Consider the following 12,478-nt stretch of genomic DNA (forward strand, 5'->3'; position numbering starts at 1 on the left):
CTCTCCCCTCTCTTCTCTCCCCTCTCCCCTCTCCCCTCTCCCCTCTCTTCTCTCCCCTCTCCCCTCTCCCCTCTCCTCTCTCCTCTCTCCTTTCCTCTCTCCTTTCCTCTCTCCCCTCTCCCCTCTCCCCTCTCCCCTCTCCCCTCTCCCCTCTCCCCTCTCCCCTCTCCTCTCTCTTCTCTCCCCTCTCCCCTCTCCTCTCTCCTCTCTCCTTTCCTCTCTCCTTTCCCCTCTCCCCTCTCCCCTCTCCCCTCTCCTCTCTCCTCTCTCCTCTCTCCTCTCTCCTCTCTCCTCTCTCCCCTCTCCTCTCTCCTCTCTCTTCTCTCCTCTCTCCTCTCTCCTCTCTCCTCTCTCTTCTCTCCTCTCTCCTCTTTCTCCTCTCCTCTCTCCTCTCTCCTCTTTCTCCTCTCCTCTCTCCTCTCTCCCCTCTCCACACTCTTTCACCATGTTCTCTCTTGGCGGTGTTAGTGGCCAACTCTGACCTCACGGCTAGAAAACAGACGCAGAGAGCTGCAATAACATCTGGATGCCAGTCAATCAAGAATAAGTCATTCCATCTCATTTAGTCAATTTTGCATGAAGAAATGGCTAAACGTCTACCAAAATAGTTAGTAAATGTCCGTCGCTCAACCTTATCAATGGCTGCGCTGCAATTAAGTTTGGCTTACTCGAAATGCATCAATAGAAAATTATCCAACAACCAAATAATACAATGCAACACATTACTTTTACTCTGAGAATACACTTTGTTGTCAGAACTTCTGTACTTTGACTAACATTTTGAATCCAGGACTTGGACTCAGTAACTCGAATATTTTGTTTAATAGATAACGTGTTAAAGTTAGTAAGAGTGTAAACTGTATATTGCATAATAGTTTCTGACTTATTACCGGTATGTTATGACAGGTGGAAGTGGAGCTGACTGTGTTAGCAATATTCTCGGGTGCTCTTCATCATTTCATCATTATCTTTCTGCATTCTTTAACCAGGAGTCCTTCTTTTCTTTTCTAAACATGGTGTGTGGAGGCTGTGGGCTGCGTTTGTGAGGGGTAAAGGGCAGTAGGCGGGACAGAGAAAGATGAAAAGGGTCTATAACTCAAGTTTGGAGGAGGAACGGGATCCGATTAGAGCCGCGGGACACATCCACCTGTCTGTTCACAAGAGGAGGCTACCAGACTGATCTGAGAAAAAAGCCCGTGCCACACATCTGGCAGCAGGTGGGTGTCATAGTGCTTCTGAGAGAGCGAGAGAGAGAGAGAGAGTAGGAGTTGGGCGTGTGTTGGGGGTGTAAAGAGAGCTCTCCACTAATAAGGAGATTTTAAACTCAATACTGGTTCTGCCACAATCTCCTCCGAATTATATTACAGCTGTGAGGCGAGAGAGAGAGAGAGAGAGAGAAAGTGAGGGGAAGAAATAAGGAGAAAAGACCAGGTCCGTGGAGAGGAGCATCTGGCATTCAATAAGATCGGAGAGGGACTTCCTGCGGAGAGTTATCATAATTTCAAAGTCGTGAGTATTGGCTCATTTGCTCTTTTATTCCAGCCTGCGACGCTTTTTCCCACTGAACTTTTATTACATTTATTACACAGACGACACTGTTTGATTGCTGCTGATGTTGTCGTCCAGATGTGAAAACAAGCCGTCTCGGATTAAAGTCAGGCTAATTTTTACTGCGCCTTTTGATGGGCCCTTCAAATTCATATTCCCTGATATCATTATAAAATTCCTTCAACGGTGAGTCAGCGGCCTATTATTGTCCAGCTTGATTCACAGACTTTGTCATATGGATGCAATTCTGTTCTTTCTTTTTTCTACGCCTCTCTTCGGGGTCGCCGGCTTTCTCCTTCGCTCTTGTTTTTCCTCACACACATGGAGTCACGGGATTACAGTAAAAATACATGTTGTTTTTGTCTAGTCAGATTGGACTGTGGTCATTCTCTTATGATAACAGACACAGGGAGGACTGTCGCCGGACAAAGAAGTATTTCTGTTAAAGAATCAGAATCAGAATCAGAAACCGTTTATTGCCAGGAATGTTTACACAAACGAGGAATTGTTTTTGGCGGAAGGTGCAACATTAAACATGACAAACAACAATCAACGCGACGGCAACAGTGCAATGTGTGTATTAACTTAAGTGTAAGATAAAGATAAAGTGCTCGGACAACAAATAACGTTAAAGTGTTTAGGTGTGTGTTTCAAGTGACATGTGTGTTTAAGTTCAAGTGTATGTTACATGTGACGTGTGTTTAAGTTAAAGTGCATGTTAAAGTGACATGTGTGTGGAGGAGGAGGAGGAGGAGGAGGAGGAGAGAGGAAGGAGGAGGAGCCTGAGGAGGGAAGAAGAAGGAGGAGAGAGGAGGAGAAGGAGGAGGAGGAGGGGGAAGAAGGAGGAGAGAGGAGGAGGAGGAGAAGAAGAAGAAGGAGGAGGGGGAGGAGGGGGAGGAGGAGGAAGAGGAAGGAGGGGGAAGAAGGAGGAGAGAGGAAGGAGGAAGAAGAGGAGGTAGTCCTGGGGGTGACAGAGTCAGTCAGTGGGGGACCCGGGCTCCATTGATGAGCCCGACTGCCGACGTGAAAAAACATTTGGTGTGGCGGGAGGTCTTTGTCCTGATGGACCGCAGCCTCCTACCAGAGGGGAGGGACTCGAACAGGTTGTGTCCAGGGTGGGAGGGGTCAGTGACAATCTTTCTGGCCCGCTTCAGTGACCTAGAAGTGAACAGGACCTGGAGGGATGGCAGACTGCAGACAATAACCCTCTCGGCCGAGCGGATGATGCGCTGCAGCCTGCACTTGTCTTTGGCCGTGGCTGCAGGGTGCCAGACGGTGATGGAGGAGCAGATGATGGACTCAACGATGGCAGTGTAGAAGTGCACCATCATTTTCCCTGGCATGTTGAATTTCCTCAGCTGCCTCAGGAAGAACATCCTCTGCTGGGCCTTCTTGGTGATGGAGCTGATGTTCAGCTCCCACTTGAGGTCCTGGGTAATGATGGAGCCCAGGAAGCGGAAGGACTCCACAGCGTCGACGGGGGAGTCACACAGGATGAGAGGGGCGGGTGGGGCTGCGTTCTTCCTGTAATCCACAACCATCTCCACTGTCTTCAGAGCGTTGAGCTCCAGGTTGTTCTGGCTGCACCAGGTCACCAGGTGGTCAGTCTCCCACCTGTAGGCGGTCTCGTCCCCACCAGAGATGAGTCCAATGAGGGTGGTGTCATCCGCGAACTTCAGGAGCTTGACGGACTGCTGACTGGAGGTGCAGCTGTTGGTATACAGTGAGAAAAGCAGAGGGGAAAGAACACAGCCTTGGGGGGAACCTGTGCTGGTGGTCCGGGAGCCTGAGACGTGTTTCTCCAGCCTCACGTGCTGCTTCCTGTCGGTCAGGAAGTCTGTGATCCACCTGCAGGTGGAGTCGGGCACGTGCAGCTGGGAGAGCTTGTCCTGCAGCAGGGACGGGATGATGGTGTTGAAAGCAGAGCTGAAGTCCACGAACAGTATCCTGGTGTAGGTTCCTGGGGAGTCCAGATGCTGGAGGATGTACTGAAGGGCCATGTTGACTGCGTCGTCTGCAGACCTGTTGGCTCTGTAGGCGAACTGCAGGGGTCCAGCAGTGGGTCGGTGATGGTCTTGAGGTGTGACAGGACCAAGCGTTCAAGGGACTTCATTACCACAGAGGTCAGGGCGACGGGCCTGTAGTCATTGAGTCCTGTGATCTTAGGTTTTTTGGGGACGGGGATGATGGTGGAGGCCTTGAAGCAGGCTGGGACGTGGCATGTTTCCAGGGAGGTGTTGAAGATGTCGGTGAACACCAGAGACAGCTGGTCAGCACAATGCTTCAGGGTGGAGGGGGAGATGATAAAGTTAAAAAAAAGATAGGTTGTAACTAGAGGGTATCTTTTATTTATGGTTAGTTTTAAAGTTCAAAGAATGAAAGGCACCCGTGGTGGTCGAGTTTAAACCCTTATTATAATAATAAAGAAGCACAGAAGTAATGTGGGCCGAGTTACAGTATCAAAAATAAAAGAATCCATTGTGAAGAAAGCATTATGTATATTTATTATATTGTTGTATTGGTATTTTAATGTTGTAGCTGGTAAGAGTGGAACAGATATGTATTCCGCTATGAAAGTGCATCATATCATAAACCTAAACATATTTTGTTTGTAAAATCCCAATCTACAAAGTATTTGTGTCAGTTGTCAGATAAATGGAGTAAAGAGAGTAACACGTTTAAAGTAGAAATATATCAAAATCGTACCAATGTACTTGTATAAGTACATCTATAACTCAGGTTACTTTCCACCACTGCATACAGATGTGTGTCCACATCTGATGACTCTTTCCTTTCTGTTTCATCCCTTCTATTATTTATATCTGTTTGTTCTCATGCTTTTGAAAAATATTTTCTTTTATTATTTGTTTTCCCTTTTCAACCGTTAGCAACACATGAGTTTTTCTCATCTTCTTCTCTATTTTTTCATTTGTTTTATTAGTTAAAAAGGGGAAGCATCCGCTTGCCATGGCCCCTCCTTCTCTGTTGACGCTACTCATGGTGGTTGCCACGGCAACTGGGGCCTGTTCAGCCGGCAATGAGAATTATCTGGATTATGGGTACTGGAACTACAGAGAGGGAGGTAAATCACGAGCCTCCCTTTGATCTCTTGACGCTTTGCAGATTGGAGGCCTGTAAATCATTTTGTGGCAAAACGTTTGAAGTTGTGAATTATTAAGATAATGAATTGATGAACTGAATAGAAAGCTGCAATTTGAGAAACTCTACAGAGATGAGGTAATGTTTGGATCCTAAAGGTATTATGACGCATGTGTCTGTAATGTTCATGATTCATACAGTGTGTTTCTCTATTTTGGTTTCAGCGGATAGTGTTAATGTGGCCTCTGTGCGCAGTGTGACCAGAGTTTTAGATGCCTGGGGAAAACGCATCTTCCGTGAGGTCAAGACTTTGCTGCACTCGGAGCCCAGTGCACTGCTGCCTGACTACTCCCGGTAACTTTAACCCCTCCCTAATCACACATTTGGTTCAAGAGTTTACTTTCTACAACTTGAAAGGTGCAGAGGGAAGATCCCTGTCAGGTGTGTCTGCAAAGACCACTGCTGTATTGTGGGATTGAATGAACACTATCAACCATTGGCTATCGCCAGGTCTAGACACCGCGGGGATGTTAGGCGTTAACACATTTAATTCAAACTCAAAAAACAAGCGGTGACGTATGCAGTCGGCTGGAAGCGTGGACTGGTATTTCCTATAGAAGTTAGTTTGGCAAAACCGTAAAAGTCAACCACAGAGCGGCGGCTGCAAGGTTTATTATTATATAATATAATATAAATGATATCCTATTTTATCGTATCATATCATATTAAATTATATTATATTGTATCATATCATATCATATATATTTTTTTATTATTAAATATATATTTTATTATATTATATTATATAATACAAGATTATATTACATGATGTGAACATTCTCTGTTCGTCCTGCAGGGTGCGCCCTCTGTCCGAGTCCGTCAACGACCTGTTCAGAGAAGTCTCCCTGCTGCGCAAGCGCATCGTCGAGCTCTCTCATCGCCTAGCAACCCTGGAACCGTTCCTCCGTCACCACGGCTACCGGGAGGTGGGGGAGGATGAGGCGGGAGGCAGCCGGGCTGTGGCGACTCAGAGCCCGGGAGGAGAGGCGGCTTTGGCCCGGTACACCCCGAGGACCCCGGGGAGGACGAGTCCGCCGAGGGGGAGCCGGGTGGTGAGGCAGAGACGGGTGAGAGTCCTGAAGAACTGGGGGGGGACGCCGGTTCAGAGAGAGACATAAACACACATGGTGGAGGCGAGGATGAAGTTGACGTAGTTAGATACAAATATGTTGTCATGTAAGAATTTTTTTTTTTAACTGTATAGATTTAAACGTTTGTAAAAACTAACATATTCCAGACATGCTGCATAGTGGGATCAGAGATGATATGGTTTGTATTAATCAATAAATAACTCTTAATAAACTATTATCACTATTTTATTGTCCAGCTCTGTCCGATTTAATTTACTGTCAAGACATACGGAAACACAACCCTCCTTCTTGAATATGAAATATAAAAGTATATATATACTTTTATATTTCATATTCTTTATAGTATTATTATTATTAATAGTATTATTATTAGCTCAAGGCCCCCTGCGCAGATTGAGTGGCTCACCTCTCATGGAGAAAATGTTGTTGTTATCACGTGATCTACATTTTTTGCGTTGTATTTATTGGCACAATAATGTAATCAATATTTTGCATACTTGTCATTATTGACAGTCTGGAGTTTTTGATTAAAACAGGCTTCATGCAACTAATGCACGTTAAATAGAGAACAATTGTGCAATGAAGCAGGAAGATAATTGTCTGATTAAAAAATAAAAAGAGAAAATACATATATTGTTATATTTCCCATGTTCATGGTTATGTTCCCTGTATTTATTTTAATTAATTTAGTTACGTTTCATTTACTCAGTTCATATTGCACTCTGTGACGGTCTATGCAAACAGCAGAACAGCAGAACACAAACAAAAGTACAGGAGACGTGAAGAAGCAAAAGGCATAAATCCAAAATTAAAACAATTAACAATGATGTCATCGAGGTTTTCACCGCTTGGGTTAGATTTACCCTTAACTTAACTGATTGGAAATGTTTTTCTTTTACAGAAAGCCTTCATTATAAACTGAACTGTGGCGTTTGAAAGATCGAGTTGTATTGTGGAGCATGTCCCCGGTGTCTTTGAAGCTTGAACGCATAAGTCAAGAGATCTCGGCCTCTGCTGCCTCTGTCCTTTGAGAACATAACTATTCAGATTCTTGTCAGAACTCAAACTTAATGTAAGTGCAATACCAACATTGATATATTATCTCTTTAAAAAGATAAGCAGGTGTCACTGAAACGTGCACGGTGCCTTAAAAGCACACACGGTAACCGGAGGATGGCGAGTTGTGGCCACAAGGTGTCAGTGCTCTCCTGCCGACGGAACCGGACGTGACATCTGATTCATTGAGGCTTGATTTATTTATGTGTGTGTGTTGGGGGGGGGGGGCTATTATCTGCTAACATAATTATACTGTTTGTTTGCGTATGGTGATCTCATGTGTGTGTGTGTGTGTGTGTTTGTGTGTGTGTGTGTGCGTGCGTGTGCGCGCTCGCGCGTGTTGTGGGCACTGGCATCAAACTTTATGCCTTCATTAAAACTTTGCCAAGTGTTTCTACAGCAACCAGTTTCCTCTCTTCATCCCTTCGACTCCACTTGTCATCATCCGCGCGCCACATACACCGCAGCATCTCACTTCTCAACCTGCATGTGCACTCTCCTCACTTGTCAGCAGCTCCTGTTTTGCCCCCCCCCCCCCCCCCCCCCCCCCCACCCCCCCCCCCCCCCCCCCCCCCCCCCCCCCCCCCCCTCTCCAGGCCCTTCTGCACAGGTTTAATCCCTCCTTTTCTTTCTCCTCTCCAAACAGTACAGTCTCTGTACATCAACCTCCTCCTCCTCCTCCTCCTCCTCCTCCTCCTCCTCCTCTTCTCTTCTCCTCTTTACGCTGTGTGGGCGTCGGGCTCAGGCTGTACTTTCCATTTTGGTAGTGTATTGTCAATGCATTGTTGCATCTGATCCAGTTAAGATGCTGTGGGAATACTGTATAAATCTCTCTCTCTCTCTCTCTCTCTCTCTCTGTCTACGCCCCCCCTCCTCAACCCCCTCCCCATCTCTGAAAAAAAAGCCAGTTGCTAGGTTACAGTTAATTGTCAAGAAGTATAGTTCCATGTGTTGCAATGCATCCTGAGCTTGTTGGGTTGGTGCAAGGAGCGAAACAAGTGAGCAAGAAAATATAATTTTCTGAGAAGCAGGAGATGAAAACTGATTAAAGGATTATTTAACCCCCCCCCCCCAACCCCCCCATAGCGGACTTTAGATGTTAAAATTCTTCCACCAAATCCGTACCCGCGAGGCATCGGTATACATGTTCAAGTCTGCAGGTGTCTTTAAATAACTCCTGTTGCTGGACAAGGCGTTCGGAGTGAAAGAGAGAGTCTGAGGATTGAGGGGGAGTCCATATTTGTTTTTATCTCTGCTGCTCGTTCAGTTTCCATCACTTCTTCCCTCCCTCCCTCAATCTCTCTCTCTCTCTCTCTCTCTCTCTCTCTCTCTTCTTCTGCCTCTTGCTCCACCTTTTTTATCCTCAAGCTATCTATACTTATTTCCTCTATGGTCCCCAAGAACACGTATTCAACACGAGTGAATCAATCTGGATGCACGACGAGCGTCTCTAGACCCCCCTCGGCTGCAGCCATTAGACGTAACACCTCGGTCCGTTGCAGCGTCGACGGGACACGCGTGGAAGACGCCCTGTTGCTTACAGACAACCCGAGGACACGAAAGCGATGAGAAAGAAAGAAGAAGAAAAAAGACAATACAAATTAAAAGAACAAGACCAGTGAGCTTGAGATTTCTCATTTTTTATTAATACTCAACACTTTTATTCCAAAGAGACAGAAGAATAATATTTCTCAGCACTTATTTTCACATCGACTGTGTTTAATCTCATTTTCAATATTACTAAATATGCAATACAATTTCGAAATACTCTCTTCACACAGGTAACTTCTCTCCATACAAAATAATTGCGAGGGCGAACTAGATTTTTTTGTCGTATGTACATTTTTCACAATCTGTACAGCTCAGGGGTGGAGTTGTTTTGAGTCTTCTGTGGCAACAAAATAAATAAAACAACAACACAAAAACAGAAGTGTAGTCGAAGAGGAGCAAAAAGAGACTTCCTGTGTACAAAATAAATAAATGCAACAGATAATCTATTGTGCTTTCTGTGTACCAATTAATGGCGGTGCTTTGAGAAAACAACCTTCTTAGCATTGGTCTTGGACCAAATCAAAAACACAAGAAGGAGCCATGACTCATTGAATGTGCACACTATGTGTGTAATAATACACGATTGCACATATCCTGGCCTGAAGTCGTTACAAAAGCAATTTCGCAAGGGGCAACCTACGAATCAAAGATGTATCCCAAATAGATCTATTCTCTGCTGTTTTTGTACAGGTTTCTTTTTGTGTGTTTTATCAAAAGTCCATGAGCGTGAGGTAAAGTATTTACATACAGTTTTATAATACATGTACAACAAAACAGTTATCTCTCTCTCTCACACACACACACACACTCTCTGTCTCTCTCCCATATGAGCACACACAGAGGTAATCAAGCGTATGTATTCAGGCACGTACAATAATAGAAATAAGGAAACAAGATATTCAAAAGGGAAACAAGAGGAGTTGAAATGAAAAAAAGGCTTCTTCAGTGACAATGAATGTATTAATCAAGACCTCAACCTTGTTTAAAAGTATTACCACAAACTATCAAGAAAACGTTTGCAGAAGATTAATATTTCAAAAATAAGTTTTCTATCCTAGTGAAATGTTCAATCAATTTAGCCATATTCATGAAAGTATAACACAAATTTTGACGGTTAAGATAGTTTTTTCCCCCCTGCACAAACAAGCACAAGGACACGCACACGCACACACACGCACCCACAGTACTACATGGATCATTAGTACCAATGAAATTGATAAAAATTCCAAATATTGTCTGGGCTAAACGTTAATATTAAAAAAGAGAAAGAAAGTAAAGTGTATACATGCAGGTCCTTACAAACACTAGAGACCCCCTAGTATCATACATACTGACTTGTCAACCAAGAGGAGGGAAGTCCTCCGAAGTTTTGACTGGGATGTACAACAAACTAAATATATATTCCACCCATTCAGTCAGATTGTGCTTAGGTATTAAAATTTGGTTTGGACTAAAAGTCAGGTGACAATAAATACCTGGAAATGGATAATCGGGACCGATAGGTTTTTAACGGGGCTGTGAATGCAACGTGAGAGCAGAGATGACCCGTGTGTCTGATGCCGTAACAAAGGCGATGCTTTCCACTAAACGTACCACCTGCTTCCAGGACGCTGTTTACTTGCTCCTGCCCTCCTCTTCTTTTTCTCCTCAAACTTCTGCAGCTGACACAATCCACGCAGGACCTTCGGACGACTTGAGGGCAAATTCCTTCCTTCATCAAAATCTCAGCATGTCAAACAGATTGTGTGCCGGTGGGGGTTAGAAATCAAGGTAACAATACATAGTGCAATTATTCCTTATGTTCCGTTGGTAGAAGAAATTGTGATATAATCAAGGTTCTCTTGTTCCTGGTGGACGGAATAGTCTGACGTTTTGGAAATAAAAAAGGCTTTATTTCCTTGTTGAGACTGGTGAGAGGATTGATACCATTCTCAGATCTTTAATGGACCAGAGGCCAGTTAGCGTAGCTTAGCACAAAGACTGGAAACGAGCCTGGCTCCGTCCAAAGATAAGAAAACCTGCCGACCATGCACTCTAATTTCACACGTTATATCTTGTTCTTTTGAATCTGTCAAAAGATGTGACAAGTTGTGCAGACAATGTCGTAGCTGAACATCATGGCAACTACAAGAAAGTGTCAATGTTACACTGCAGTTTTTGCATGGCCTGCACAAAGAATATAGAGGGTGTTCATTTGTGCGCTTCAGAGATGTTGCGAGGTATATTTTGTTAGCATTTGCACTGAGCCAGGCTAGCTGCTTCCCCGATTTCAGCTAAGCTAACCTAAGCTAAGCTAACTTGTCAGATTCATATTTACCGCTGAAATGTGGGAGTGGTCTCAATCTTCTCATCGAATAATTTTAAGCAAATATTTCCCCCCAAAATGTCAAACTATTGTTTTTAACCAAAGGGGAACACTATCCAGTAGCTGTACAGTGAGTACACACTGTTAGTATTATACACCCCATTTTTAACCGAGAAACATTTGTTAAAGAAAAACAGTGAAATGACTATGCTATAAAGATGTAACTTTATCTAAATGAACGTACTTGTGTTCGCTGGACTCCTTTAAACCAGCAAGTGAATATGTTCAACACTTTGTTCTCCTCCCCGCATCAGTCAAATGTGACCAATCCAAACGCAGCCGGCCGGGCTGATAGCCGTACTCAACGTCACCGCTGCTCATCCTGGCAACGGAGGCCTCAATCTGCGGGTCCATTATGTGGCTCGTCCTGAACAGCAAGACTGTCACGGCCAATTGAGCCGGACCCAGTGAAGCGCGATGAAGGCAATGAGCGGACATTAAATGTGATTTACATGTATTTAATGGGGAGTCATCTGTCATGAACAGCAACGTTTGAGGAGGCGAGGAAGGGGGTGTGGGGGGGACAAAGCCTGTTGAGCTTCTTTGTAAATCATTTCAAGGAGTTGCGGTTAAGACAGATTGGGGAGTTAAAAGTGTAAGGAGTTCCTATATTTGATGTATGTCTTTACAAGGCTCTGCTGAGCTGACTTTCTGGGGTTGGGGGCAGGAATGTGTGTTAATCATGGCACTGCGGTTTTAACCCTTGTAAACCTGCTTTTGGTTACTTTTATTGTTGGGAATCTACATATTTCAGTTTCCTTTATGGCAGCTTTGTATTACAACATCTGTCGAATGCCTAAAAGTCTGTCACGCTCGTGAAACCTCGGCGCTCGTCGGACTTCTTCAGGTGTGTTTTCACACTCTGATCAATTGGACTAATTGTTTGCAGGTGGATCTGTCTGCCAACAGAGCAGATCGCGTGCGTAGGAAATCGGTATCAATCCTTTAAGGCACATCCAGCTCAAAATGTGAGATCCACTTGGTACTGCCGAGCAGAAAGAAAACGGAGAGGAAACGGCAAATCAGTATGATGATGTTGCTTCTGTAGCAGAAAAAAAGAGACCTTCTTTGCAAATGTATAAGTACATAGAATGTACTCAGCAAGTCATGCCTTTCACATACACTTCACAGCACTCAAGAGTAAGAAATGTAAAAAAAAACAAATCAAACATGAAGAATTAATAGCAAAGAAGAGTCCAAAGTACAGGAACCCCCCAAAAATAGATCGGACGACTGGTCTCCTGTGATATTGGTAAGCTAAGAAAGAATTAACATCATACAAATATGCAACATGAACTAGTTAAATCAATCAAATTGAAAGAAAGAAAAAAAGAAAGAAAAAATCCAAAACTGATCATCGTTAAACACTGGAATAATATTCAATAATATTATTAACATTATCAATACAATTATTCTTAGTTTACCCTGTTACTTCAACAGAAGCGTTGATTTCTCATTCATGATTGTATTTCCGTTGTTGAACAAAATGTTTGTTTTGGTGTGAAGGAACTGCAGGAGGGAGGAGGGAAAGACGATGAGCGTGTGCAGAGAGCAGAGACTGGAGATTTGATTTCACTCCCCCCCCCCTCCTTCCTTCCTTCCTTCCTTCCTTCGCTCCCTCCCTCCCTCCCTTCCTATCTTTCTCTGAGCGTCGGAGCAGCACCAGAATCCTCTCTTCTCATTAAGAACTTGTCTCCCGCCAGACTTC

The 12,478-nt window shown here is 44.2% G+C and overlaps 1 protein-coding gene across 1 annotated transcript; it reads left to right on the forward strand.

Moving 5' to 3' along the window:
* Positions 1 to 1,380: 1,380 nt before the first annotated feature.
* si:ch211-243a20.3 (uncharacterized protein LOC100151507 homolog) lies at positions 1,381 to 6,021 on the forward strand. Its single transcript, XM_034540943.1, has 4 exons — positions 1,381 to 1,509; positions 4,490 to 4,630; positions 4,872 to 5,001; positions 5,504 to 6,021. The coding sequence occupies exons 2-4, from the start codon at positions 4,516 to 4,518 to the stop codon at positions 5,823 to 5,825; spliced, it is 567 nt and encodes a 188-aa protein (XP_034396834.1). The 5' UTR covers positions 1,381 to 1,509; positions 4,490 to 4,515; the 3' UTR covers positions 5,826 to 6,021.
* The last annotated feature ends 6,457 nt before the right edge of the window (positions 6,022 to 12,478 follow it).

The sequence above is a fragment of the Cyclopterus lumpus genome, chromosome 1 (assembly GCF_009769545.1).
Source record: "Cyclopterus lumpus isolate fCycLum1 chromosome 1, fCycLum1.pri, whole genome shotgun sequence".
Taxonomy (NCBI): domain Eukaryota; kingdom Metazoa; phylum Chordata; class Actinopteri; order Perciformes; family Cyclopteridae; genus Cyclopterus; species Cyclopterus lumpus.